General features: G+C 37.5%; 1 protein-coding gene across 5 annotated transcripts in view; it reads left to right on the forward strand.

The window, feature by feature from the left end:
- Positions 1-27,777, forward strand: part of CFAP58 (cilia and flagella associated protein 58) — a 163,505-nt gene that overhangs the window by 103,530 nt on the left and 32,198 nt on the right. For 4 of the 5 annotated variants that reach the window (XM_072621698.1, XM_072621688.1, XM_072621690.1 and 1 more), the window contains 3 exons: positions 4,111-4,230; positions 7,394-7,527; positions 11,176-16,772. The exons of the other annotated variant lie outside the window; for it this stretch is intronic. In XM_072621698.1, the coding sequence (XP_072477799.1) occupies positions 4,111-4,230; positions 7,394-7,527; positions 11,176-11,287 (366 nt within the window). In that variant the 3' untranslated portion in view covers positions 11,288-16,772. Of the gene's footprint in view, positions 1-4,110; positions 4,231-7,393; positions 7,528-11,175; positions 16,773-27,777 lie in introns of those variants that run through there. 5 annotated transcript variants of the gene reach the window in all.

The following is a 27,777-nucleotide window of genomic DNA, read 5'->3' on the forward strand; positions in this document are numbered from 1 at the left end:
CTTCTGTATTTTTCTTCTATTACCTGCCTTTGCTTCCATTTTCTGTAGATGCCTTTTAAACATCTTAATTGGTCTGAATTTCCTGTGCTTTCATATTGATATATTTAAAAAAAAAACACCTCCTTCCCCCTTGGTTTTCACTTACTGTAATTATTTCTGTTTGTTCTTTTACCAAACTTTCCATCCTTTTCTTGGTTAAGAATTTTAGCCTAGAATAGTAGCCTTGGCATGCTACTTATTACTTCTCCAAATGCCTTTAAATATATTCTCAGGATCCATGGTGCAGAGTAGATGGTCTTCCAACTTTCCTCTTTTCTATTATGAATTTTAATATGGAGAGGTTGCTTCTCCTTAACGTTATCATTCTTACTCCTTTAGCCATTCATTTTTTTCTTTTGTGTGAGAATCAAGTCTAGAATAGCAGAATCCCTTATCAAACCCTCCACCTTTTGAAGAATGAAGTTATCGTTATGGCCAACCAAGAATTTAACAGTTGCTCAGTTTTTGGCAGGGAATCTCACCAATGTCCTGATGAGTTGACTTTTTCTGCCCCAAGGCCGTTCCTCAATGGCCTTTGCCCTCATTTTTTTCTTTCCCTTCACCTCCTTGGTTTTTGAATTTCATTCACCCCCTATATAGTGGACTCTTCTTCTTCTAGTTCTGACCTCCTGAGCTCTAAACCTAAATCTTTGACTGACTACAGGACCTCTCTTTTTGGATGGCCTGTTAGCACCTCAAACTGATAAGTTCCAGAAAAACTCTCTCCCCCGAAAAAATGGTATACTCTCTTACTTTTGTGCCTTTCCTTAGGCTTTTTTTTCTAGGCTTATATATAATACTGTGTAATGTAATATAATATGGTTAGTTGTTGTCCTTCTTTCTCGAAGAGGACCAAAATGACATCACTATGGTAAAGTCAAGCTTCAATGTATCTGACAGTGACTGATCAGACCAAGTCTGAGTGAACATTTGGGATGGATATTCTAAATTTGTGCATCTTGCATTTCCTTTGAGCTGTTTCAATTCTGCTTTGCTCATAGAGCACAGCACCTTCTCTCATATGGACACATCATGCTGAGCAGTCCTGTGCCTGTGTCTCCCACGTCACACATTCAATTCCAAAGTACTTGAGAGAGACCTTGCGAGTGTCCTTGTATCACTTCTTCTGACCACCATGTGATCGCTTGCCCTGGGTGAGTTCTCCATAAAATAGTCTTTTTAGCAAGGGTACATTTTGCATTAGAAAATCATGGCCACCCCACTGGATTGTACCCTCTGAAGTCGAGTTTGAATGCTTGGCAGTTTAGTCTGAGAAAGGGCCTCAGCGTGCCTGGTACCTTATCCTGCCAGGTGATCTTCAGAATCTTCCTAAGACAATTCAAATGGAAGCAGTTCGGTTTTCTGGCATGGAGCTAGTAGACTGTCCAGGTTTCACAGGAATACAACCATGAGGTCAACACAGTGGCTCTGTAGACCTTCAGTTTGGTAGTCAGTCCAATACCTCTTCTCTCCCATACATTCCTTTGGACCCTCCCAAATGTTGAACTAGCTCTGGCAATGAATGCATCAACTTCATTATCAATGTGTACATCCCTGGAAAGTACACTACCAAAGTAAGTGAACTTATTCACAGCATTCAAAACTTCTCCATTTGCTGTAACTGATGGTTCAACATATGGATGGTGTGGTGGTAGCTGATGGAACACCTGAGTTTTCTTGGTGTTAATTGTTAGGCCAAAATTAGCACAGGCAGCAGAGAATTGATCCATACTTGGCTTCAAGAATATAATAAATATAATATAATATACATAATATAATATAACATAATTTAATATAATGTAATATGATACAATAATATTCTTTTCTCTTACCATTCTTCATCTAATGAAGTTGAATCCTTCCTTTAAAGACTAACTCAGAATTCAGCTACTCCACAAAGCCTTTCTGATCCTCGTGGTTGCCATCAACTCACACCCTCCTAGCACATGGAGCACTTTATTTCGAAATTCCCCGATCTACTCTTTGTGTAATAATTTGTATTATAATGATTTGTTTTTGTCACCTCCCCTCCAGCTTTGGTGATGACAACAGTAACAGACGTTTATGTGTCACTTTGAAATTTGCAAAATGCTTTACATTCATTTTCTCATTTGGGCCTCAAAACAATCCTGAGAGGTAGATTGTTATTCAGTCATTTTGTCTCTTTGTGACCCCATTTGGGGTTTTCTTGACAAAGATACTGGAGTGGTTTGCCATTCCTTGTCTAGGTCATTTTACAGAAGCAGAAACTGAGGCAAACACAGTTAAGTGACTTGCCCAGTGTCCAATAGCTACTCAGTGTCTGAGGTCAGATTTGAACTTATATCTTCCTGGCTCCAGACCTGGCACTCTATCCACTGTGCCACCTAGCTGCCCTTTGAGAGATGAGTGCAACAAGTCTTATTTTCCTAGTTTTACAGATGAAAAAACTGAGGCTCAGAGTTATTTGTCCAAAATCACAGAGTAAGGTATCTAAAATAGGATTCAGACCCAAGTTTTTCTTCAATGAGTCTACCACTCTATCTACCAAGCTACCAAAGCAAAGTTTTATGAAAACAGGAGCTATATTTTATTCAAACGTTGTCTCTTCCTTACCACTTTGCACCATTTTCTGCACACAGTAAGCACAGGGTAAATATTTAGTAAGTATTAATGAATATCCACTTGGCTTCCTTCTCACAGGGCCATTGAAGCCTTAGCCTCTTTGATATGTTTTGAGCTGGTGGGAAGGAATTAGTATGATCAATTCAAGATTTTATTTGAACAAAAACAAGGTTAGTCTCTTCTCCCTTCTGTGAGATCCTTTCATTTCGGTCCCAACCACTACATCTGCCAGAGGAAGTGAGACAGATGAGAGGTACAAAGACAGTTAACTGGGTTCCTCCCCTTATTCCTTACCTGTTTAAGTGGAATCTTCAAACTATGTATGTCAAGAAGATGTTTTTTTTCTCTGTAAGGTAAGCTTTAAGTGGTTACATAAAATAAACTCCCCTTTTGATATTATTCTCATTGTTTGCTACTGACACTTGTGAAGATCCTTTTGGAAGGTGAAACAGAGGGTGTTATAGTACAGGAAAATGCCTAGATCTTAATTATATTGTTGATATTCTCCCCTTTGGCATAGCCTGTTTTCTTTCCATGTCATTGCTGGACTCTTTCTGAAATGTGACTACCTTTTTAATGTATATTCAACCAGAAGGTTCTGAGTGGCATGTATCTGGAATGGCTTTATTCTGTGAAACTGATTTTAAGTAATGTACACACTTCCTGGTAAATGGAGCTGTAGTGCTAATAATAAAGTTTCCATAATGCGTCAGGGGAAGATAGAAACCACAACAAATGATAACAATTGCCAGTTAATGAATTTCCCTTTAGCTACATTTTTATTGACTGTTTTATGTTCTCTGGCAAACCGGGTTAGCTGATGACAGTACTTGGAATACTTGCTTCTTGGTAAAAATTAGCTTCTCATTTGACTGGATGTCTCTTTTAATGAGAGTCTTTTTTACCTATCAGATTTTTTCATCCTAGTTACCTCAAGGAATTACATACAGAAACCGATGAGTGGCAACACTTGTCTTTATCAGTATTTGTTCAAATTCTGTGGTGGTAACTAATGTTTGCAAGGCTATGGAAATGAGTTTTTATCTTTTACATAAGCCTTTTAATTTAAAGATCTGAAAGTTAAATTTTAGGCAATTAGGTCTCAACACGTTCATTGTATTTTAGAAATTGAAGTGACCCAGAAAGGGGTTAGTGAAGGAAGTCTGGAGTTCCCCAAATTTAGTATCCTCATCATGGTGTCAAGATGAATTGATTGGCTGGCCATCACCAGCACATCTTTAAACTTAGATGTGAGTGTGGAGAAGACTCGGAACTTGGGACAAGCATCACTGAAAAAGGCCTGGTCTTGGAATCAAGAGATGCTCGTTAGCTAATAAATGACCATGGGCAAATCATTCAGATTCTCTAGGGTTTGGTTTAAGCATTCAAAAAAAGGGAGGGTGACCTAGATAATCCCTAATGTCTCTTCTAGCATGAAATTCTATGATTCTCTAATACCTCCTGCAGGAGAAGGAGAAGTTGTATGTGGAACTGAAGCATATCTTGGCTCGACAGCCTGGGCCTGAAGCAGCTGAGCAACTGCAACTCTACAGGCACACACTAAGAGAGAAAACCAAACAGCTGAAAGTGAGTTGAAGGCTCTGATTGCTTACTATCAGAAGGGAGGTGTTTCAGGAGCATGGGAGACATGTCCTTACTTCCCCATAAGAGGCTGTCCTTCTGAATATCCTTTTGTGCTTAAGGGAATGTTTTTCTTATATGGAAATCAGAAGAGAGGCAGACCTGACTGCTCCCCTCCTCAGCTTTTGGATACTCAGGCTGAATTCAAGGGTCCCCACTCCTAGAAAGAGTCAGGTGGGCACAAAAGGAGAGAACTAGGGTTGGTGCACGGAATTCTAAGAAATTGTATGTGGATGATTTAGAAATAGAGACCTTTGTTGTGTGTGTGTGTGTGTGTGTGTGTGTGTGTGTGTGTGTGTGTGTGTGTGGAAGATGTTTTGTGTTAATTGCCAAATAAAATCATACAAACTTCTCAAATCAGGATGGAAAATGTCCAGACTGCCGTTCTCATAGGAACAGTTTTCAAGGGTTCTGTCTTCTACTGTTCCCTTCTATCACCTGAAATATGCAAAACCACAAGTTCCCCACAATCCTCCAGGGTAATACCCTTCCATTAATATGATGAATAGGTAAGGAAAGAAAGCTGAGCTTAAATTAAGCTAGAATTGGGTCTCACCCAAAGTCTCGTTACCCTGGAGCTCTTTCTTTAACACAAGAATTGTATATATTTTGCCATATTGGTCTGCATTTAAAATTCATTTTTCTGTTTGTAGTCTTGCCCCCTACCCCACTACCATATGGATTTTCCTATTATATTTTGAACATTAGCTTTCTAAATACTTAGATATAATTACTATAGTAGTTAAGACTCATGAGAAACATCTGTAATATGTCATGAATACTGTCAAAATAATGGCATATATTAAATATAAGTCCATAACAAATGTTTGTCGATTTCCTACCATCTTCAGGGTCCCATGTTAGATGATACAGGAGACATGAAGAGAAGTTATACATCCGACAGCTTACAGTCTAATATCATAGTCCTTATTTCTGAGTTCAACAGCCTTCTCTGTGTGGGAAAAACAGATGTCATTTTACAAGTATTCTTTGAAGAATATGATTTTATAACTTTTTTCTTAAAAAAAACTGGCAGGCGAAACATATGTCTAATTACAACATTAATTTACAACACACTGTTGTAAATACTTATCACTATCATTTATCTCTAGAGGTAGCACATTCCCTCTCACTAGAGGTATTCCAAGGATGAGAGGGAAGGCCTGGCTATGTTATAGAGGGGACTATCGGTTAATTATAAGTTGGACTAGATGGCATATGAAATTCTGTGATTCTCACAGTATTCTGAATCACAATTAGAAATATACATGTGTTAATTTCTTGGTCATTTTTTCAACATTTGATTCTTTCAAACAAGTTAACAAATATTATAATTTTATTTTTGCAATAAAGTTGCACCAGATTAGGTGAACACTGCTATAGACTGAAGATTGCTTTTACATACTCATACATTAGCCCTGCATCATGCTAAGTGGCTCACAGTATCTTCAGGATTGTTTTTAACCCTTCTGCTCAGAAAGTCCAGATCCTTGATATAAGAGAGTATAGTTGACAGCACATGGAAGAAGTTCAGAGGTCAATGTTAATGAGCATCTCAGTTGATTTGGCCTCATTGCCTGCATTCTCTTTTCCCTAATCCTTTATTTATGGGTTGAAAACAGGATCTATGTTTCTTAGAGTTCATCTGTTGTGGCAGATTTTCCCCTAACTGGAAATCATATTCTTCTGTTGGCATCACCATAGTCATAATCATTTCCATTGCAATTAAGGGGAAAGGGTTCAGAAGCAGATGAACACTTAAGAAGCGAAGATCCTCTTTTCATGCAAATCTTGGAAATAAAGAATAAGGAAATGGAAATACAGAATAAATCACATCCCCCGTAAATAGAATGGAAGGCAATCTCTGCTTCCCTCACAGACAGAGGGCAGATTTTTAACACTGAGATCTTATATGAAATGCATGACCCACTGTCTCACCCTCTTTGGCCTGTTGGTGACCATAGAAATATCTATTTCCCACATTTAACTGAAGCAGATAATCACATTTCATCTTGCTGTTTCTTACAGTGTTAGTGAGTCTCTTAAATACATGCTATACCTTTTGCATCTTCAGAGGTAAGTTTCCCTGTGCCTGGTAAAATGAGGATTTGTGAATGGCTCCAGAAAATTCAAGGAAAGGACACACGACAGCAAGAACCACTATCCTTTGCAGACTTGCAAAATGAATACCCACAATGTTAGCAGTATGATGATTAAAGAGATTAGGAAGATGACTCTGGAATCATTTTTCACCCAAAAGCTTTGGAGTCAAACTCTGTAATGATTTTTTCATGATTGTCTTAAAAAAACTTTTAAAGCAAATTTAAATTTTAAAAATTTCTACCCTTTATGGGTATATTTGGTATATGTTCTTAGAATATACTTTAGAACAGTGGCATCAAACTTAAATAGAAGTGGGGGCTATGAAACCATACATAAAGATCCCTGCAGGCACATATTAATTTAGAAAAATCATGTATTGGTATTATCTCTATTTTGTTGTATTTTGATTTATTTTGTTAAGTATTTCCCAATCACATTTTAATCTGGCGTAGGCCCACTCAGGAGTGTTGCATGGACGTTACTGGCATCACCATAGTCTTATTTCTGAGGCATAGACCTTGTGTTTGGCACGTTTGTTTAGAAAATTTAGAACATAAGATCCTGGGCTAACTAAGCAGTGCAGTGAATAGAACACTGCTCCTGGAGTCATGAGGACCTGAGTTCAAATCTGGCCTCAGACACTTGATACTCACTAGCTGTGTGACCTTGGGCAAGTCACCTAACCTTAAAAGAACATAAGATCCTTTATTTTAAGAAACCATTTTTTTTAGCCTAATGAATGTTATTTCACATTAGCGATGATAAGTTAGAGAATGACACTTCATTTTCTGGTATACTATTCTCTTTTTATCCTTCAACCCTTAGTAAGGTCTTTGATCCATTTATTGACTTGTAATTATGTATTTGTTGATCATGTGCTTGGGCTGTGGTCCATTCAGACTTCCTTCCTGGGCTACTGAATGTTGTTGTAAATCTTTAGCTCTACCAGGGAAAGGATACCATCTAACTGTATCTTATGTCACTGCCACTTTCTTTGGGACTTTAGGTTTTGTCTTCAGAATTGAATATGTATGAGTCACAGAGCCATGAGTACAAGTATGAGATTGAGAGACTTGCCAATGAACTCCTTAATGTGAAGAAGAAATACCTCGCTCAGAAACGCAAGGAACAAAATCAGAAGTAAGAATTGTAATTTTTTTCCATTTTCATGTTCTGTACTGTTGGTATATATGAAAACACAGTACAGACATCCAGAAAACTGCAAAAAGTCACCGTGGAGCAGAGAATTTCTGGGGGATAAAATGAGACACAGAGAGCAGATGACAGTTCCAAGGTTGCACATGAAGCTTCATTTTAAAGCTAGGTCAAGTGTTCAGATTTCAGTCTGGGGCTCTGATTCACTAGTGTCTACCACTAATTGGTAAACATCTAGATGGACTGAAAAATACTTGATGAGATATTTTAATCTGCTTTGGGAGTTTGTGGATAAACTTCATGCCTGTGTGATTCAAAGTCAGATTGCTCTGCTTAGGCTCATTCGTATTTAAGACTCCAAGTATTTCTAGTGACCAGATCAGCAAAACAGGGATTAATTAAGGACTTTAGCTCATCTGTACAGTATGGTAATGCAGCATTTATGTTTAGAATCAACAACAATTGTTGACCCCTAACAACCTTCCTCGAGTTTTAGGATCATTGTGTTCCACTAACACCGTGTCTCTGGACATCCTTCACTGATAGATAAACAATCTTCTAGAAAGTAACTTTGGTATTTGTTATGGAGAATTTCTCTTAAATTCCCAAGTTCTTGTTTCCTTTCAGGAATACAGTTTTGAATTTCCTTATTTTTTTGTTATTATCATTAGCCTGGTCTTGGCGTTAGTGAAACTAAGGTTAGCAGATTTCAATATAGATTGGTGAACCAGAATGCCATTCAGACTCTGTACTGTCAAAACAATGCAGATATTTCCATATGCAAAGTGCTTTGCAAACCTTAAAGTGACATAAAGTGCTAGCTATTATTACTATGCTTGTGCTGATTGCTAGGTGGTTTTTGAGTTCGGAGATTTCAGTTGCTTAAAGAGTTGAATGGGCTAGCAAATGATCCAGATGTTTTTGAAGCATTTGCCTGTGATCTTATTACTTCAGTGGCCAAGTTCAGCCTAATGCCTCTATCTAACCCTCCTTGAAAAATCTATTTTTAAAAATTTGGATGCCTTTATCTCAGTGGAACAGAACATTACTATAATGTTGAGATATAATAATATAAAAATTACTATAATGATGAGATATAAATATCTCATCAAGTATTTTTCAGTCTATCTAGATGTTTACCAATTAGTGGTAGACACTAGTGAATCAGAGCCCCAGACTGAAATCTGAACACTTGACCTAGCTTTAAAATGAAGCTTCATGTGCAATCTTGGAACTGTCATCTGCTCTCTGTGTTATATGCTCTTGGGGTTATATGCTTTCCTCAACTAAATGTAATTGCATAAAGATCATCTTTTGAATGGCGATGCTGTGTCTAGCATAAGAAGCAGCTTGGTGCAATGGAAAGTCTGTCCCAGTCCCAAAGTCTGACCCATAGTCAAAGAAGTTTCCTCTGTCCTGCCGTTGCCACATCCTACCTCTTTGATAATGGTCAACTCTCTTCATTTCTCTGGGCTTTAGTTTTCTTATTTTTAAAATAAGGGAATGGGGCTAGATGACCTTTAAAGTCCTCCTTCTAATTCTAAATCAACAGCCCTATAAGCTTTTTTCAAAGTGAAGAATTTGGTCAGTGGTTTTATCTGCTTAATGCCCAATAGCTAGCTCACCTGGATTTTTTTTTCTTTCTAGACCCAAATCTATTACTTTTAAAGATGAATTAATTTATTTCCCTCTGATGAGCCATTTCACCTGAGGGATGACTGACTGCCTTCTGTCTCTCTCATCCCTACCGGGATGGGGATCTAGTCCATTCTTGTTTGAGCTTTCTCAGTCTAAATTACCAGAGAGCTGTAGGCTCAGAGTGTGGTGACTTATCATTCCAATTGTCTTAGCTTTCCATGATGGTCTTCCTTTAGAATCCTTAGCCTTCCTGTAATCATCAATTAACTCTGACTTTGTTAGTCTTTAGTTGAGTGATTCCATTTGCTTTGAGGTCTGTCTACACTTCAGAAAAACAATACATATAAGAATGGTGAGTTTACAAGAGAGAAATAAAAGATTTGAAGAAAACTATGATGAGGCATTATTTAAAATGTTAGGTAGTGTTTAGAGTAGAGAAAAAAATGCCTAAAGAGAATCAAAATTGCACATTATAATATATTATAAAGGGGTTTCTTTATTAATATTAGTCAGCTGTGATGAATACCAAGAGTATTATGCTAAAATTTTTTCTTTTAGGGAAATTTAAGTTAGGTGGGGGTGGAGTTGGGGAGGTGGAAAGAAGGGTGACATATATTTAACAGTAGTCAAGTAAATGAGTTGCCAGGTCATGTGAGGGACCTTGCTAGGGACATTTAAAGCTAAAGATTTTTGCCATGTTTTAAGTATGGTTTCATAATAATGAAATCAGTTCTGCCAGGAGACAGCTGGATTGATTAGCTAATGATCTACAGGTTCTTCCCCCCTAGACCCCAATAATTTTGATTTTGAATGATTTTGAATATTATCTCCTACTCTTTTGACTCTTCAGGCTATTATTTTGGCTCCCTCTGCCCCAGTTCATCTTATGAATTTTTTATCTCTTATTTTTCTTAACTGCCTAAGTGGTGTTTTTTAGTCATTTTCCCCATCTTCCTTAATTCCCAATACAAATCCCCTTTAGGATGTACTTGTGTTATCAGTCTGACTTTTCCTTAATTCAGCATTGCCTTAAAGAAATACATTTGTGTTTCTCAAAGTGGAATTACTTTTAAAAATTCCTAAGAGGGTTTGCTGATGTTATGAATTGGGTTTTCTGGAAATGTTTTCCTTTTGAACTGTAATTTAAGGAAACTTGGTGACAAAAAAGGAATAATCATATGTTAGAGACTATGCATACATAAATTCTTCTCACCATCCCCACTCCCCCCTCTGCAACCAGGAGATCTCTGTAGGCCCTTAGAAAAACTCAAGATTCCTTTTTCTTTTCCTTCCTTCCTTCCTTCCTTCCTTCCTTCCTTCCTTCCTTCCTTCCTTCCTTCCTTCCTTCCTTCCTTCCTTCCTTCCTTCCTTCCTTCCTTCCTTCCTTCCTTCCTTCCCCTCTCTTCCTTTTATAAAATTGTCATTATGTTTTGTCTAGTGAACTTATTTGTCTCATTTTCTCTTTGCAATTTTAGCAAACTTCTCCTACAAATTACTGTATCTCGATGCTTATAGAAAATTAATCTTTTATGAATGTATATATCTGATATAAATTCCTACTGACTTCTGCACATGTGAAATAAAAGTTTTTCAGGGACTTTTCTAAAATTAAAAAGTTGACACATGATGGATTTGGTTATAATTCAGTGAAGAGAAAAAACACTTCATTGAGCCTTTCAAAATAAATAAGTATTTCATAAGAATGAAGGATCACTAGAAGTTGGGAGCCAGCAAAGTTCACAGCATTCCAGTTCTAATGCGATCCTCTATCCATATTTAGGCTCACATTAGGAGGGCTCACTTAATTGTAGCTCTTTTGTATTCCCAACGTTATTAGTAGTCACCTAATTAGGTTTAAGTCACCTGATCTAAAACTGGAAGCTTTTATCAGCCCATTTTAAATGGATAAATAATTATACCAAGAAATTCTTGTAACATCAAACTTTCAAGAAAGAAAGATGATAAATCAACTAACTTTTTTTTTCCTTTTTAAAGGAATAAGGAATGCATCTCCATGATAGAAAATACCTATCCAACGACCAGACCTGGCCCTCGTTATACTGGTGGAGGATTCTCCATCAATAAGACAACCAAGGCAGTGGCGTAAAATCTGGAGCAACTATCAGTGCCCAATTGACTAATCAATTACATTTGCTCAGCATTGTTTGGAAGGCATGTTTTTTATGTCACATGAATGAGGAATTTCCACTCAGTTCATTACTTGGATTCCAGGAAGCAGAATGGAATAATACCCAATGTCACACACGGCAGAGTCACAGACATTTAACAGAGATGAAGTTTGGGTTGGTCCATGTGGATACAAACAGATTGTGCTTAGATCTATTCAATTAAGCTGACCCACTGTTAGAGCCAGAACTTTGGCGGTTAACATCTGACTGATTTGAAATGTGTCAAATCTAGATATTCCATGTGGAAAAGCTTTGAAGTTTAATTTTTGCTTTTAGATAACATAATACTTTTGATGTTTTGTATTTTTAGAAATCTAGTGCATATCCTCCAGCCTTCTAAATAAAAAGCTACCTTTTTTATCCTCTGTTAACAAGTCATAAGACAAAGTAATTGCATGAGATGCTGAAGATGGTGGAACTCTTAATCTTTTAAAAACTAGTGTTTTGAAAATGATTTCTATGTGGAAGCTATCTCTAAGTCTGAGGGAAGAAAACTACTCCAAAGGAACATGCTAACAATATATTATTAAAAAATCCTCAAATACAAAACCTTTGCAGAGATTTTGATCTTTGCTTTGTTAGAATACATAATAAAATATTAAAGCCAATGAATCAAACCTTCAAAATAAGGATTTAATTTAGGAACCCAGTGAAAATATGCTAGGGATATGTTTTACCCTTTATTCTGAGAGTCCGAGTTAGAGCTTACAATATACGTTTTTCTCTTTGATTTAATAGTTATTTGGGCTTCTACGCAGAGTTCTCTCTCATGAAGAGAATGATCTGCTCATTCAGCAATTTTGTTTGAGGACACTTGGCTTATTTCTTTGGGTCTCCTCTTAATCTGGTTTTCTTTGCACAACCAATTCACTTTCTAAACTTTACAGTAACCAAAGAACAGCCTTTGGAGAACTGATGACAAAAATAAGGGAATTATAAAAAGTTCATTGTTGTTAAGGAGTCATCATTCAGATGGTGGAAAAGAGGGGCAACATTGTTGAAGGTAGTTCTAGAAGGCAAGCTGTTGGGACAAGTTGGCTGGGTGTTTTGTTTATGTCATAAATTTATCATGGACACATTATGTCGACAAGTAGGAGATGGTAGGAGAGTTCTTTATAACTCATTTGTCTCTCATCAAAGTATGAAATGTTGTAATGGCATGTCAGTTGTTTAACCAGTTGTATGGGATTAATTGTATGACAGAGGAGGGAAGGGAAAGAATTTGCCTCTGATTTTTCCCAATTTCCTCAATCTTAACAATAATTTTCAAGGGTTTCTTTTTTTCTTTCATTCTTTCTTTTCTTTTTCTCTCTCTTCCTTCTTTCCTTTCTCTTTCTTTTTTCATTCTTTTTCTCTCTCTTTCTTCCTTCTTTCCTTCCTTCCTTTCTCTTTCCTTCCTTCCTTCCTTCCTTTCTTTCTTTTTCTCTTTCTTTCCTTCTTTCCTCCTTTCCTCCTTTCCTTCCTTCCTTCCTTCCTTCCTTCCTTCCTTCCTTCCTTCCTTCCTTCCTTTCCTTCTTTCTTTCTTTCCTTCTTTCTTTCTTTCCTTTTCAGAGCCATCCAGATTCTCTTCAGGTAAATGAATCTGCCTCTTAAATACTTGAAGTCCATTTATATTATCTGGGGAAAATATTAGCTATGTCAGGGAATTTCTGGAATGTAGATTTGTATTGACTCTTTCTTTGACCTCAAGCAGCTGTGTCAGTTGATACACCAAACATGTAGACATATGATTGTTTATCTAACTCAAGGGGCTTACTTAAGGCTTTGAAATTACACCCTAGAATTTACTATGCAACATGTTAATGTTATAGTACCAGATATAATGTTATTCCCAATGGGGATGATAATTGAATGGGCAAATGGCTGTAAAACGACTAAGTAAAAGCTGAATTTGGTAATGTAATTTTATGATTGAATACCTCATAGAAATGTCATAATGAGAATGTGACAATAGCTGCTTGTATAATTAAGGTATAATTGCAACCTTGGAGACTGGTAGATAACAGGTTAAGATGCTTTTACCTCTGGTCGTCAGAGTTTAGAATCTTTATTAGGTCACCAATAGAAATGAACTTGTGTCTGTAGTGGAAAACTCTACACATCTCTGTAGAGTGGAGCATAGCTCTTAGCATAACAATAATAAAAGTTCTTTAAGGACTGAGGGAGTCTTGGGAAGCTGAAACAGCAGCTGATTGTGCTACTGCTGATCGAATGCAACCCATTTCCCCCGTTCAGTGGCATTAAATCCATGTCCAAATGGAAAAACCAGATCTCAGTTTTAGCTTCACAATTACCATTAGCAACATTGGTCATCGGATACATGGAACATTCCAGTGGCTTGATAGATTGTCCCTTTGAGATAATCCCATATCCCCAAACACCACTATGAGGTATTCAAAACACTGAGCTTTGCAAATAAGCAAAGATCATTGTAAAACTATAGTGACACTTACACGGTATTTGTAAATGTGACATGCTTCAAAAAGAAAGGCTAGGAAATTATATAGGATTTTGATCTTCTAAAAGGAGTTGGGCTGCAATGTTATTGGTTACTATATCCCAACTGAACCAATGGTAAGTTAGGTGAAACTTCCATTCTTGTTGGAAAGGAGCATAAGATCAAATCTTTGGACATTATTTGTCCTTCCTAGCTTCTCAGTGACAGTTGTTCTAGTGAGGTTTTTAGTTCTCTTAATTCTGTAGAATTGTTCAGGGCAAAGTTTTGTTGCAGTATGAGCAATAATATCCAGTAGTAGACATGCCAAGAGGATATATCGGTAACTATTTGTCATAGGGTTGTAATTTAGCTGTAAAAATATGTCTGGGGTTTGTCAATTTAATATAATTCCATTTCTTGATTTTCTGAAGTTTGATCCAAGCCAAAACTTTCATTAGAAAATACTCTTTGCATGTATTTAGCATTAGTGGCATCAAAGATTTTGGGACCATTTGGCAAATGTCACCTCTCCCAGTGGCTTTAAACAGATTGATTTTATGGAGATAATTTTGGAATTAGGGAGCAAGGAACTTGGTTTCCTGCAAACATTTATGGATATCTTGTAAATGAGGCTTTAAAAAATCCTTATTTTGCTCCATTTCTTTTCTAGTTGAAGGTGAGTGAGCATTTTCCATTATAATGCCCTTCATTTCTCTGATTCAGATACAAAATTCAGTTCTGTTTTGAGAGACAGCATATTGTAGTGGGAAGAAGACTGCGTTTAAAGTCAAATTCTGGATTCAGATCCTGTCTCTCATACTTACTACCTGTGCACTTTGGACAAAGTACTTCCCGCTGTGGGCCTCAGTTTCCTTGTTTGTAAAATGAAGGAGCTGGAATCAATGATTTCTAAGTCACTTTCAGCTCTAAATCCTGTAAGCATCACAGCATTTTCTCATTTCAGTCACATGTTTCATTATGTTTTTGAAGGCTTTCATGTTTTTATGGCAATGCAAAATGTGGTATTTATTTGGCACTGACTTCAAAATTGTGTAGCTGACATCCTCTTCTTCATCCTTATATGTTTGGAAGTAAATGACTTAGATTGTTAAAGTTTCCAGTTGATAAGTGTGGAAATTGAAATCTAAAGTGAAGACTTGATTAACACAGGTGGTTTAAAATCTCTAACCCCCTCAATTATTATTGGATTGTTTTGAGGAGAATGGGATGTGGGATCTTGACTATTCCCCACACTGATCATTCCTACTAAGTGAATTTGTGGAGCTGAAGATAGAATTCTCTGATAAAAGAGATCTAGGAAATTTTTTAGGATAACTGGAGTGGAGGGTTACTTATTGAGGGGACACAGCATATTTAAAAGGAAGCAGAGGTGGTTGGATCAGTTCACAATGCCACCAACATTGCATTAGTGTCCTAATTTTCCCACATCCTCTCCAACATTTGTCATTTTCTTTTTCTGTCATATTAGTCAATCTGAGAGTTGTGAGGTGGTGGTATTTTAATTAATTAATTTTTAATTTGTATTTTAATTTAATATCTCTAATCAATAGTGATTTAGATTCAGAATGCAGTGGGTTTAAGGTTTTAGGAAAAGATAGGAAAGGAAAGGAAGGGAAAGAAAAGGACAGAAGAGGAAAGGAAAGGAATCTAGCCAGTAAAACCCAAGTCAACTGGGCATCTTCTGGTCATCCAAATTTACCTTCCTTTGGAGAGGGTAAGGAAGGGGAGGGGGGAGACAGACAGGAGAGGAGGAGCTGATGGCATGGTCTTCGGCAACGAAGGACAAACACAACAATCTGTGAGTAGACACAGCTGCCTGAATGGGGATCCAACCAGCTGGGTAACTCAGCTTCTCCTCTCCTGTCTGTCTCCTCCTCCCCTTCCTTCTCCTCTCCAAAGGAAGGTAAATTTGGATGGCCAGAAGATGCCCAGCTGACTTGGGTTTTGTTTTTTTTTTTACTGACTAGAGTGATTTAGATTTATGAGTGGGTGAGAGGACTTATGTGTTCAGGAATAACCTGTGGCCTTTTCTTACATGATGTTGTAGATATTCTTATCCCTCCTACGATGTCATGACCCATACATTTCCTTTTCATAGTGAGAGGAGTCATGGTATAGAAGACAGAGGGCCAACTTGGAATCAGGAGACAGGTTCAATTCCTACCTTAGGCACTTACCAGCTGTGTGATCATGAGCAATTTACTTAACCTCTCAAGGCCACAGTTTCCTCATCTGGAAAAGATGGATAATACTATTGTACTTTCCTAATTCAAAGTCTTGTTTTGGGAAAAGCACCTTGTAACCTTTAAAGAGTTATGTAATTGTAAGTTAATAATATTGTTAAATATATTTTAGAGGGGGAAATATCTTCTTCATTAATTCCACAAATATTTACTGAATGCCTGCTATATTCAGGCTACTATGTTAGGCACTAGAAAAACTTTGTCAAGCTGTTTTAAAGTTAGAAATATGTGCATATTTTGGTTCCTCGTCTTAATCCAGTCTAATACCTTCTTCTTCCTCCTTACTATGTAATACAATATGTAGTTCTTGAATTTTCAGCATTATGCAGTACACCCCCCTGACTTCTTTAATTGCCTAATCAAGTCTTTTGTGGCATTTTATATACAAGGGCCTTAAAAGCTGAGTTCTTTTCTAAGGATGATTTTATTCTTTTTTAGCATATAGAAACTCTTCCATTCCTGGGTTGTTTTGCATTTAAAATGCCCAAATTAAAATTACTTCCTAATATTCTGTTCTTTTTAGAACTTATTGTTCCAAATGGTCAGATTAATGGATAATATACATTTTGAACATTCAAAACTACTGGGTGAATTGACCTGATCAAGTGTTCTTATTGTACTGTGAAGACATATTTAGGCACCTTTAATAATGGATATCCTTAACTTGGTAGTTTTAACAGCTATTAAAGTATAATATGTCAATTCTGGGTCTCTTGCTCCGATGATTGTTTTTCTTTGTACTTAGGAGAGAATGCCAAGATCTTTCAAGTTCTCAAACCAACGATAAGTTATTTTCCTTAGTGGTTTAAAGGGAGTCTTCTTTCTACTTTTCCCTATGATAATATAAGGGAATGAAATGAAAGTCATTATGTTTGCCAATTACATTAATGACTCGAAGCCTTCTAACTTCTAATGATGCAGATAGCCTTCCAGGAGTGGGGTTAGGATGGTTAAGAGCTTTTAAAGATTCTGAATGTATACAAAGCAACCCTGCATATTCATACTCAACTTCCTGATGGATGTGTAGGAAAGGCAGGACAATTTAATTTTCAATTCAACTCAGCGAGCATTTATTAGTATCTAATACTCCATTCTTGACACAATAGATAGAGGGCAGACCTAAGTAATTCTGGGTATTGTCATTTAATTAATAGACACTCCCGTCTTGGAGAAAAGATGACTTGAGAAGATATAGATTATGATCTTCTAATATTTTAAGGGATATCGTGAGGAAAAGGGAGTTGAATTGTTCTGTAACACTCCAGAGAGTCAAAATGGAATGGGTGTGTAGAAGTTAACAGGGAGATAGATCTTAATAATAGAGAAAAACTTTCTAATAATTTGAATTTTCCAACAATGAAATAGGTTGCCTCACATCATTGTGAAGTCACCATCAATGGAAGTGCTAAAACATAGAACTAAAGGTCATTTGCCAGCATTGGTATAGAGGGGATTTTTATACTGGAGGAAGGGAGGGAGAATGGTCTAGATGAGATGATCTCCAGGGCCTTTCTAACTCTAAGAAGCATCAAGGAATGTGGTTAGACAGGTAAATGGCCCTGCAGTCTCTAAAGGAAAATAGTACTTCAGAACAGGTGGCACTCTTCAGGGGTTGGGAGTAGTCACAGATTTTGAAAACTGGAACTCTGGATCCAGTTCACCTCCATGCTGCAGAGAGCACGTAGCTGTGGTGTGGGTCAAATGTATATTCTCAAGGCGGAAGTAAAAAATGTACAAAAATTAAAATACACAGAGTTACAGAAAGGGAAACAGAGCAGTTTGTAGTTTGTTTTTGGTGGGAGGGAGAATCATGGGAGGCGACAGAATGACTCTCCTAGAACTAATGTATCTATGTTTGTGTGTATGTATATATATATATATATATATATATACACACATATATATACATATATATGTATGTATATATATGTATGTATGTATATATGTATGTATGTATGTATATATATGTATATATACACACACACACGCACACATATATATGTATATCTACATAAACACATATATACATCTGTATACCATACTAGTGAATTGTATTTTCTGGGTCTGCAGTCGACTCTCCTCTCTCCATACCTTCTTTCTTGTGGTCTCATCAGTTCCCTGGGTTTGCCTGTGATTTCCATGTAGATGCTTCCCAAATATATATCATCTCAGACATGTCTATAACAGAAATAACTATCTTTTTTTTGAACACCTTCTTCTTTCCTTTCTGTTTGTGCAAATGATATTGCCCTTCTTCCATTCACTCAGGTTTGCCACTTAGAGGTCATCCTTGATCTTTCACTCTTACTCCCCATCTCCACTGGGTTATCAAATCTTATAGGTATTTCCTTGTCAAAATTTCTCACATCTACCCAACTCCCTTATACTCATATCACCATCACCCCAAGTTAAGCCTCAGTTGTTTCGCATAAACTGTTGCAGTAGTCTCCTCATTGGTCCCTTTACCTAAGCGTCATCTTTTTTCCAATAAGTCCTTTACCTAGTTACCAAAGTGATATTCCTAAAGTGCAGGTCTGACCATTCCCAATCTCCTGTGCAAGGTGCTTTGGGGCTCTTTCTTCTAGGATAAAGTAAAAACTACTTTGTTTGGTGTTTAAACCTCAAGCTTATCTTTCCAGTTTGATGACTGTTACTCCCCTTCACATATACCATATTCCAGCAAAACTGGTCTACTTGATCGCCACATATGACATTCGATCTTCTATAAGGGTTGTGCCTCTATGTTTGGAATATCCTTTCTCTTTACCTCTGCCTTTCTCTTCAAGACAACTCAGTCACTAGTTCCTACAAGAGGCCTTTCCTGACATCCTGATTTGTTATTCTGCTATGTCTCCCACCCATTAATTTGTACTTATTTTGTACTTACTTATCTCCTACATACTGTTTTTTTTCAGTAGAGTTTGAGTTCCTTGAAGGTGTGGACTACTTTGATTTCATCTTTGTCTTTAAGTGCCTGGTTTTTTTTTAGGGGGGCTCCGTACTCAATATTTCATTATCATAGGGAATTCTCCAGTGAGAAATTTCCTATACAGAAGTACATTGGTAGCCTTACTAAATCAGTGGCCTTAGGGAGTTGTCTGGGAGTCTTGAGGGGCTAAATATCTTGCCTGTTCACTAGTATGTGTCACAGGTAAAACTTGATTACAGATTATTCTGACTCTGAGGTCTGTCCACTTCTGTAAAGCTCAGAATTGGGTTGTCTTTATTGTAGTAGAGAAAAAAGAATATAGTAGAAACTTTCTGCATAATCCAAACTCAACAGGGTATAAAAGATGATATGTTAGATGTTGGTTTGGGGGATTACCCTGAGACTGATGGCTATATGGTTTTGGGGTTTGGGGGACTTACATGCCACAAAATGAGTAGTGTTGGCCATTGTTTGCTGTGCCCCATAACCTGAGGTGGAGGGCTTGGTTTTTTTTTTTAGTTGTGATGTGCCTAAAAATACTTGTATAGAGATAGGCTTTAATTCTTTGAAAGATCTGCGATTTTAACTTATTTCCTTGATTGTCCAGTCTGCAAAATATTTCCTTTCTCAGACTTCCCAATGAATTTTGTTGTGTCCCTCAAGTGCACTTGACATTGTGTATTGTGTTTTTTATTTGTATGTGTTTGTATGTGTCCTATTACCAGACTGTAAGCTCCTTGAGGGCAGGGACTTATTATCTTTTTAAATTGTATCTTCTCTAGCAGTTAGCACAGTGCTCTGCACAGAGATGCTTTATGTCAGCTATTATTATTATTAATAAATATTTGTTGAACAAAATATTTGTTGAGTAAATCTGTGTGGGTATTCCCTCCACCCATGCAGATTGCAATCCCACCCCACCTCCAAGCCCCACCTCTCCTCCAAGCCTCATTAGACAGTCTCTATGAGCTCCTGTGGACAAAACCTTCTCCAAATTTAGCTGGTCTGGTCCTCAAATTATCTGTGCTCTTCATTATGGACGTTCTAGTTTTGTAGGGCCTTACAACACTCATGCCCCAGTGGCAAAACTTGCAAGAGCTTAAGGGAACACCTTTATGCTACGATGCATCAGAATAGGACTTTAGTGGACAAGAAGTCAAATAGTTCTTTATGTCTGTATTAAAGTTGCAAAATTTTGCTTCTAAAGGGTAATGTAGTGGAAAGAACACTAACCTTCTAGTCATAGGACCAGAATTAAGATTCTGGTTCTGCCATTTCCTACTAGTATGATCTTGGGCAAGTCACTTAATCTCTTTGGGTCTTGGTTTCTTCAACTCAGAAATGAAGTGAACTAGCTGACCTCTAAGGTCTTTTCCAGCTCTACAGCTTCAGTCCTTCCTATAAGGGAGATTTGTTCTTAACATAAAAAAATTGCAAGAAATAGTTCAGAAACCAATCCAGGATCTGGTCACTGCATAGCCTGGAATACTGGCAAGCATCATAGATTTGGAGTTAGAAGACCTAGATTCAAATCCTGACTCTTGTCATTTTCTAGCTGTGTAACCTTGGACAAGTCAGCTCTCTGGGTCTCCATTTTTTTTATTTATACAATGAAGGGATTAGGCTTGAAAGATCTCAGGGGTCTTTTCCAGCTCTAAATCTGTGACTCTAATTGGAGCACCCATTCAGCAGGTGAGCTTGAAATAAGATCTTCAAACTCTATAGATGTTAAGACCTTGGGTTTGGTTGGCATGCTGTGTGAGACAAGAATAAAGAGCTGTAACTTTAAAAGTCATTAATTAGCACTCATTTCGCATCAATCTGCATGTTAAGTGGTGGCAGCAACACTTCATATTTTATTGTTGTTTTTGGAGAAAAAGGCAAAAGAGCAATGTGTTGCTTTATTGTGACAAATCTGGGTGATGGGGTTTCTAGCAGATTTCAGGTTGAAATGAGAAAAGGAAGGAATTTTCTCACTTGTGCTTGGTAGCTTAATGGAAAAAAAAAATTAACGACTTTCATCATATTTCAGCTCAGATGCTTACCTACGCCATGACTGGAAATGACTTTCTTAATTCTCTGCTCTGCTTGGTGTGGAGCAGAGATTTGTCAATATCAGAAGACCATTTCTTAGTGTAATTCTCCAGAGGTCCCATTTTCTTCTGTGAAGAACCGTCAGATGCCTTCTTCATGCCTGTAGATTTAAACAGGATTCATATTATATTAACCGAAGTGTGTATCCAAATTCTCTTGTTGTTGTTGTTAAAAACATACTCTTAGTAATCTAGTCTTTATGTATATATATATATATATATATATATATATATATATATATGTATGTAGATATATAAAGTCTTTATACACACACACACATGTAAACCTCTAAGGGGAGATTTGTACTTTCTCCAGATGGAAATAAATCCTGTTCAGCTATGTGACAGCTTCCCATTCCCTGAAAAAACCAAACCCCAAACCCAAACCAAATTAACAACAAGTTCCACTTTGTCTAATAGCAGAACTAGGGCCCTGTAACTTGCTGAGCACTTATCATGAAGTTGTGAGCAAAATGTCCAAAGTAAATGTATCTTTGCCTCTTCTTCCACAAAATGGGCAGCAACTTATCTTCTTGTCAATGGGTGATTCCCAAGAGAACATCAGTTGGCTGTCCAGTTATCTGAGACATTTTTACCATTTCCTTGTGGGATTTATTATCAGAGGATTTGTTTCCCCCTGGATATTCAGCATTACTTTTCAGAATTACTCTCACTTGACAGTTTAAGAAGAGTGTTTAAATCAGAGAATGTTTAGAATGTTTAAACCAGAAATGGCAAGCTCTTTGAGTACTCCTGACTCCTTGCCCCTGCTGCCTGTGAACTGGAAGGATGAAAGAATCTTGAACTTCAGTTGATTTTGCTTCCTCTCACCTCTCTGACTCTCTGTTTCTTCATGTATAAACAGGGAATAATAACATGTATACTGCTTAGCACATGGGGTTATTGAATGTAAAATATTACACAAATGTGAACTGTCTCTTTCTGTCTTCTTCACGCTGGAGTGCTTTGACTTAATACCTTTATTCCTATTTGTATATTAATGTCAGTATATCAGTTGTGAATGCTGATTGTTGTCCTAAGAGGAGATGTCTTTGAAAAGGGGAAATACTTGCATCTATATCATCTATCTGTCTGTCTGTCTTTATCTATCTATCTATCTATCTATCTATCTATCTATCTATCTATCTATCTATCTATCTATCTATCTGTCTGTCTGTCTGTCTGTCTGTCTGTCTGTCTGTCTGTCTGTCTGTCTGTCTACACATATATCTACATATAAATATGCTATTGTATTGATAATGCATTTTTGCTTACTGTTAATGGAATTTTACTTCTTAATGGTAAGATCTTTCCCATCCATTAATAGGCCGATATGACTTGCTTAAGTCACATGGAAGCCCGAGTCACATGAATCTAAGTCGCATGGAACAGGAAGGGGTGTAGCAGGAAGGGTGGAACATGAAGACACAGAGCTAGAGCAGATCTGAGAGGAAATTAGTCAGACAGCAGTCAGAACTGGGAAAGACAGCAACTAGGGTGAGTGGGAGAGCTTGTTTGTGATTTGTTTAAGGGAGCTGGGGTGTGGGAAGCCTAACAAAGGTAAGGCTTGGGGCTGGTGTTGCCTTCTGCATTGTTATTATATATAGATTTCTTTGTTACTATGATGGATTTGGCTTTCTGGTGTTGGGATTCAGCTTTCTGGTATCTGAATAAATGTTTTGGTTCTGTCTTCCACGTGGCAAGTCTGTTGTATTTTGCGATTCAGAATTGCATGGGCATACTCATGGCTGCCATAGACGCTGTGAATATTATGTTGGCACTACAACTATCTATATACATATAAAATGTATATCAAACGTATAGGCACATGTGCATAAACATATATACACATGTGTATATATATACACATTACATCTGTGTATATATTTGTCTATCTATCTATACATATAGATGGAAAATAAGATCATAATAGTATTTCATATAAGCCACCTTTGGAGGTAAAAGTATAGCCTTCATTTGGACCAGTACTAGCTATTAATTGATGGATATGTATGATATTTGTTGGTATAATAATAATAACATATTTTCATAGTCCTTTGCAATTTCCTATACACACTTTATTCTATACTCATTATATCCTTATAAAATAGACAGAGCAGGTATTGTTATGCCCATTTTACAGATGAAACTGAAACTTAGAGAGATTGCAACTTGCTCAAGATCATTCAGTAAGGTAGAGGTCACTAATGTTGCAACTGAGCTTCATCTTTTCAGAAAGAACCAAACACTGTCTAGTTTACGTTAGAATTTTTCAAAGTGTACATTTAAAGAAAAATCAACTAAGAGTGATGAAGTGTGATCAATAGAAGTTTGTGGGGGGGGGAGTGATTCATGCTAACCACTTAAGAAGTACTGATGACTAAACTAGAAAATCAATTTATTAATTTACACTAAAAAGTGTGAATTCGTCAATACATATGTCAGCTAGTTATTGCTTTCTCAATCCATTTGGAAAGTCTACTTTGAGAATCAAATGAAAATCAGAAAGTTTCTTGGGGTGTGTATAGTCAAAGCCAAAGAAATTGAATGGCCTTAATAGTCTGTTGCTTAATAGCTATTTCTTTTCTGAACAGGATAACAAATGCAAGGTCTGGGGGAGCCCTTGCTAGATAATAAACTTCATGAAGAGAGGGGTTGCCTTCTTATCATTCTATCTCCTCCAGCACCAAATGGTCTTGTGCACAAAGTAGGCAACTTTGGTAACTGTTTGTTGAATTGTTAAATTTTGTGTTATATTTGTATCCTAGACCTATGGGTCTTCCATGTTTTTAAAAATAAGCTTCATGTACTATTGACCAGCAAATGTTGCCTCTCCCAAGACGAACTTGGGTATAAAAGGTTAAAATGCTCACATATCTATCGTGATTTTCTTGTTGCAATCAGGCAACAAGCATTAGCCAGGCATTGTGCTAAGCAAAGGGATCCAAAGAAAGGCAGAGACAGTTCTTAATGTCAAGGAGTTTGAAGTCTAATAGGAGAGATAACATGCAAACACAAATATGCACAAACAGGACATAAACTGAGTATGTTGGAGATGTTTCCAGGGGGAAGGCACTAAGATTAAGGAGGACAAGGAAAGGCCGCTAGTGGAAGGTAGGGTTTAGTTGAGATCTGAAAGAAGCTAGAGAAGCTTGGAGGGAGACTTGGGGAGAGAGTTCCAAGAGTGGGGTACAGTCAGTGAAAATCCACAGGCAAGGAATAGAGTATTGGGTTTCCAACAACAGCAAGGAAGCTGGTGTCATTAGGTTGCAGAATTGTGTATGTGTGTATGTACTGGGGGAGACGTAAATTGTAAGAAGCAGGGAAATGTAGGAAGGGGCAAGATTATGAAGAGTTTTAAAAGCCAAACAGAGGATTCTATATTTGATCCTGGAGGCAATCGGAACCAACTGGAGTTCATTAAATAGAGCGGGGGGGAGGGGGGGGTGGGGGGGAGAGTGGGGAGACATAGTCACATTTGTGTTTTATGAGGATCAATCTGACAGCTGAGTAGAGGATGGATTGTATTGGAGAGAAGCCTGAGGTACGGAGATCATCCCTATTTCAATAGCCTAGCCATAAGATGGTGAGGGCTTGCACCAGAGTGGTGGCAGTGTGAGAGGAGAGAAGGGGATGTTAGTTGAGAGATGTTACAAACAATAGAAGAGGATCTATATAAAATACATAGGATATATATTCTGTTTGAAATAATAGGAATGAAGTCTAACCCATTTAGGAGGTCTGATGATTTCTATTGATTCCCAGTGATGAAAAAGATACTTTATGGAATTCTAGTCCTCACTAGCTCTAAGGAGACGTAATAAGTAGAGTGCCTTTGCTTGTTCTAGAAAAGTTGGTGCCTTAACTGACATTACTGGCAATTCTTGGCTGGGTTAGAAAATTTTCTTTTGTTTATTAGAGAATACAGCATCTTCTACCTTACTGCTGTTAATGCTTCTAGACAGTCTTTCAGATTTCCTCCCTCATTAGTCAGCCCCAAAGGTAGGCTATCTAGGTGGGTTTTGGGGTGAGTATGCACATGTTTTTACTGGTTTTTGAACTTAGTTATCATAATTAAGATGGGAAGGGACAAGATTAGCTATTTGGTTTTTTTACGCACTGCTTCATAAGGGGTTCTGGGTCTGACACTTGCTTTGCACTTTCAGGAAACCCTTTCTATCAGTTCATCCGGTCAGTTTCTTGAGGGACAGATTCATACTAAACAGATTCTTAAGAGTATGATGACTAAACCAGAAAACTAATTTATTAATTTACACTAAGAAGTATAAATTTGTGAATGACTGAGAAAAACTGTCAACTGGCCAGTGCCTTCTCTTTCTGGTAGTAATATCTATTTATTGGATTGCTTGAGGAGTATGGTGTCACAGTGAAGGAAATTAAATGGCTTTAACAGGTTATGTCATTAAGTGATGAAAACACTCAACCCACTCCCTCCTCCCAACTCCCTGGGGATATATATATATACCTGTTAAATGACATGGATACTTAGGCTGAATAGTCAGGACTTCCTCTTCTTTAGACAAGACTTAAGCATGGCCATTTGTTCCTAGCCAAACTTCTCTTTTCCAGTAGCCTTTCTGAGTCATCAAAAGCTGTTTTCATTCCATTACTTCTTGTTATCATGTCCAAGATTCATTTATCTTACATTAATTACATTTTTAGATTATGGGGGTTTTGGAAGGTCTCTATAATTTTAGTCATACATCTACCCTATATCTCTTAGGGTGAGTTACTTCTGGGCAAGATTCCCAGAAGTAGCTAATCCTATCAATTTACATGTATTTTTGCCCCAGTAAGAGCCATCTTCCTAACCTTGCTGTTTTTCCACATTCTGGGGGTATGCCTTCTTTGGGGACTTTATCCTACTCCATCCTGGTCACTGCAGCTTTCCAGGAAGCAAAAGGAAATGTTATTTCCTTTCATTCTTGAGCCTTAGACTTCTTGACCTTTCTACCTTACACTTCTTGACCTTTCTAACGGGAGCAGTATTTTTCCTTAGCTGTCTGCTATTCCCTGTTGCATCTTAACCAAGTCATAGTCTTTAGAGTCAAGTCCTCATTGAGGAGCCACAGCAACACTTTTGCCAAGATTCATTCACCTCTTTGGATACACATGGATTTTTCAGCTTCTTCTCAAGAAAGGCCCAAGCAAAGCAACCTGTCTGCTAGCTATCTGACCCTTTAAAGAGTCAGAGGAATGAAGTGGATCATTACCTTGTTCCAGTGAGACTTCTTTTTACACATAGATTTGAGTTGGGACTATGGATTAGGATAACATGGTGGGATGCTGCTGAAGCTGGTATTCTTTGATCTGCTGAGATAGTGGGAGGGAAATCATCACAAGGCTTTTTTTCATTAGTTACTTCTCACTCTTTCGTCTTGCAACTGAAGTTTGTGACTCAGTCTTCAGTTAGGAGAAGGGGAATCCAAACTAGACTCTTTTGGACCAACCCAAGGGTGGAAACATTGCTCTTCCTGACAGCTGATGAGGTCAGATGGATGGGGCAGCCCTGGTTTTGATTAACACACCTATAAAATGGAATGCTGGGACTGACCTCCACTCAACTCAAGCAACACAAAGATAATTGACCTTTGGAAACTGCCTTTGGCAGTCTTTTTATTATTTTTATAGGAAAGTCCTGCAAACCAATTACATCTCACAATGGACCTTTTATAGTGCTATTAGTTTAATGCAGCTTTCAGAGAAATTAGCCCTTAGGGAGCCTGAAATCTCTGAAAAAAAAGTCCTCCATGGACTTTCTGACTTTTGGGTTAGCAGCAAGAATGGATTAGTTGCATGACATTCCTTTGTAGTGGCCCTTAGTGTTTAGAGCCATTCATCCAAATCCATGTTTTATCCTTCCTGTATCTGGCCCGGTTAAAAAAAAGATGAACATTTCATCTCTTTAAAGAATTCAGACTACAAATCAAATGAAAGTAGGCATATCCTGCTTTGGTCTGAGGTTAAAGGAGAATGGAAGTGAGAAAATTGGAATAACACTTCTGCTTAAGGGCCTAGGCACCTCATGGATAAGAAATCGCAGGTGTCTGTTTCCTGTCTTCTCACTGGCTTCAGTGCCTCTCACCCCAGTCACAATTATCTGCAAAGTGATGGCTCTGAGGTTCATGGTGACAAAGTCTGTCTGCTGCGCAAATGGGGCTCGCTTTGCCTTTAGGTTGAAAAAAACAAGTTATGGAGGCATGTTTCTGCAAAATCCTTCAACTGCCTCCTGGTAATCAAGGTAGCAGGTACAGTACTGCCAGAAAGTTGTGTAAGGTAGGAACAAGCATGAGGAATATAGAGAGTATGACAAGGAACTAGACCAAAGATATATGAAACTCATATCATTTCACTAGGGCCTTTTTGACTGCCTAGGGTATAGTTCCTTGGGGATTTTCAGAGTAGGAGAATCAGAGTAGATGGTCTTCCTCCTTTATTTTATCTTTTTTTTTTTTTAAAGGATCTCTCTCCTTGACCAGGAAAGAATTTTGCTTTAGAGAAACATCTGAGGGGATTACAAGTGGATGATTGGTTCATAGACAGAGCTCACCACTTAAACTAAGCCCTGGATAAAGAAGATACTTTAGGATCAATGTTATTCATCCCCACAGAGGTCACATGTTACAGTGGAGAGAAAATTGGACTGGGAGTTAGGAGATCTAGG

The sequence above is a fragment of the Notamacropus eugenii genome, chromosome 1 (genome assembly GCF_028372415.1).
Source record: "Notamacropus eugenii isolate mMacEug1 chromosome 1, mMacEug1.pri_v2, whole genome shotgun sequence".
NCBI classification, from domain to species: Eukaryota; Metazoa; Chordata; class Mammalia; order Diprotodontia; family Macropodidae; genus Notamacropus; species Notamacropus eugenii.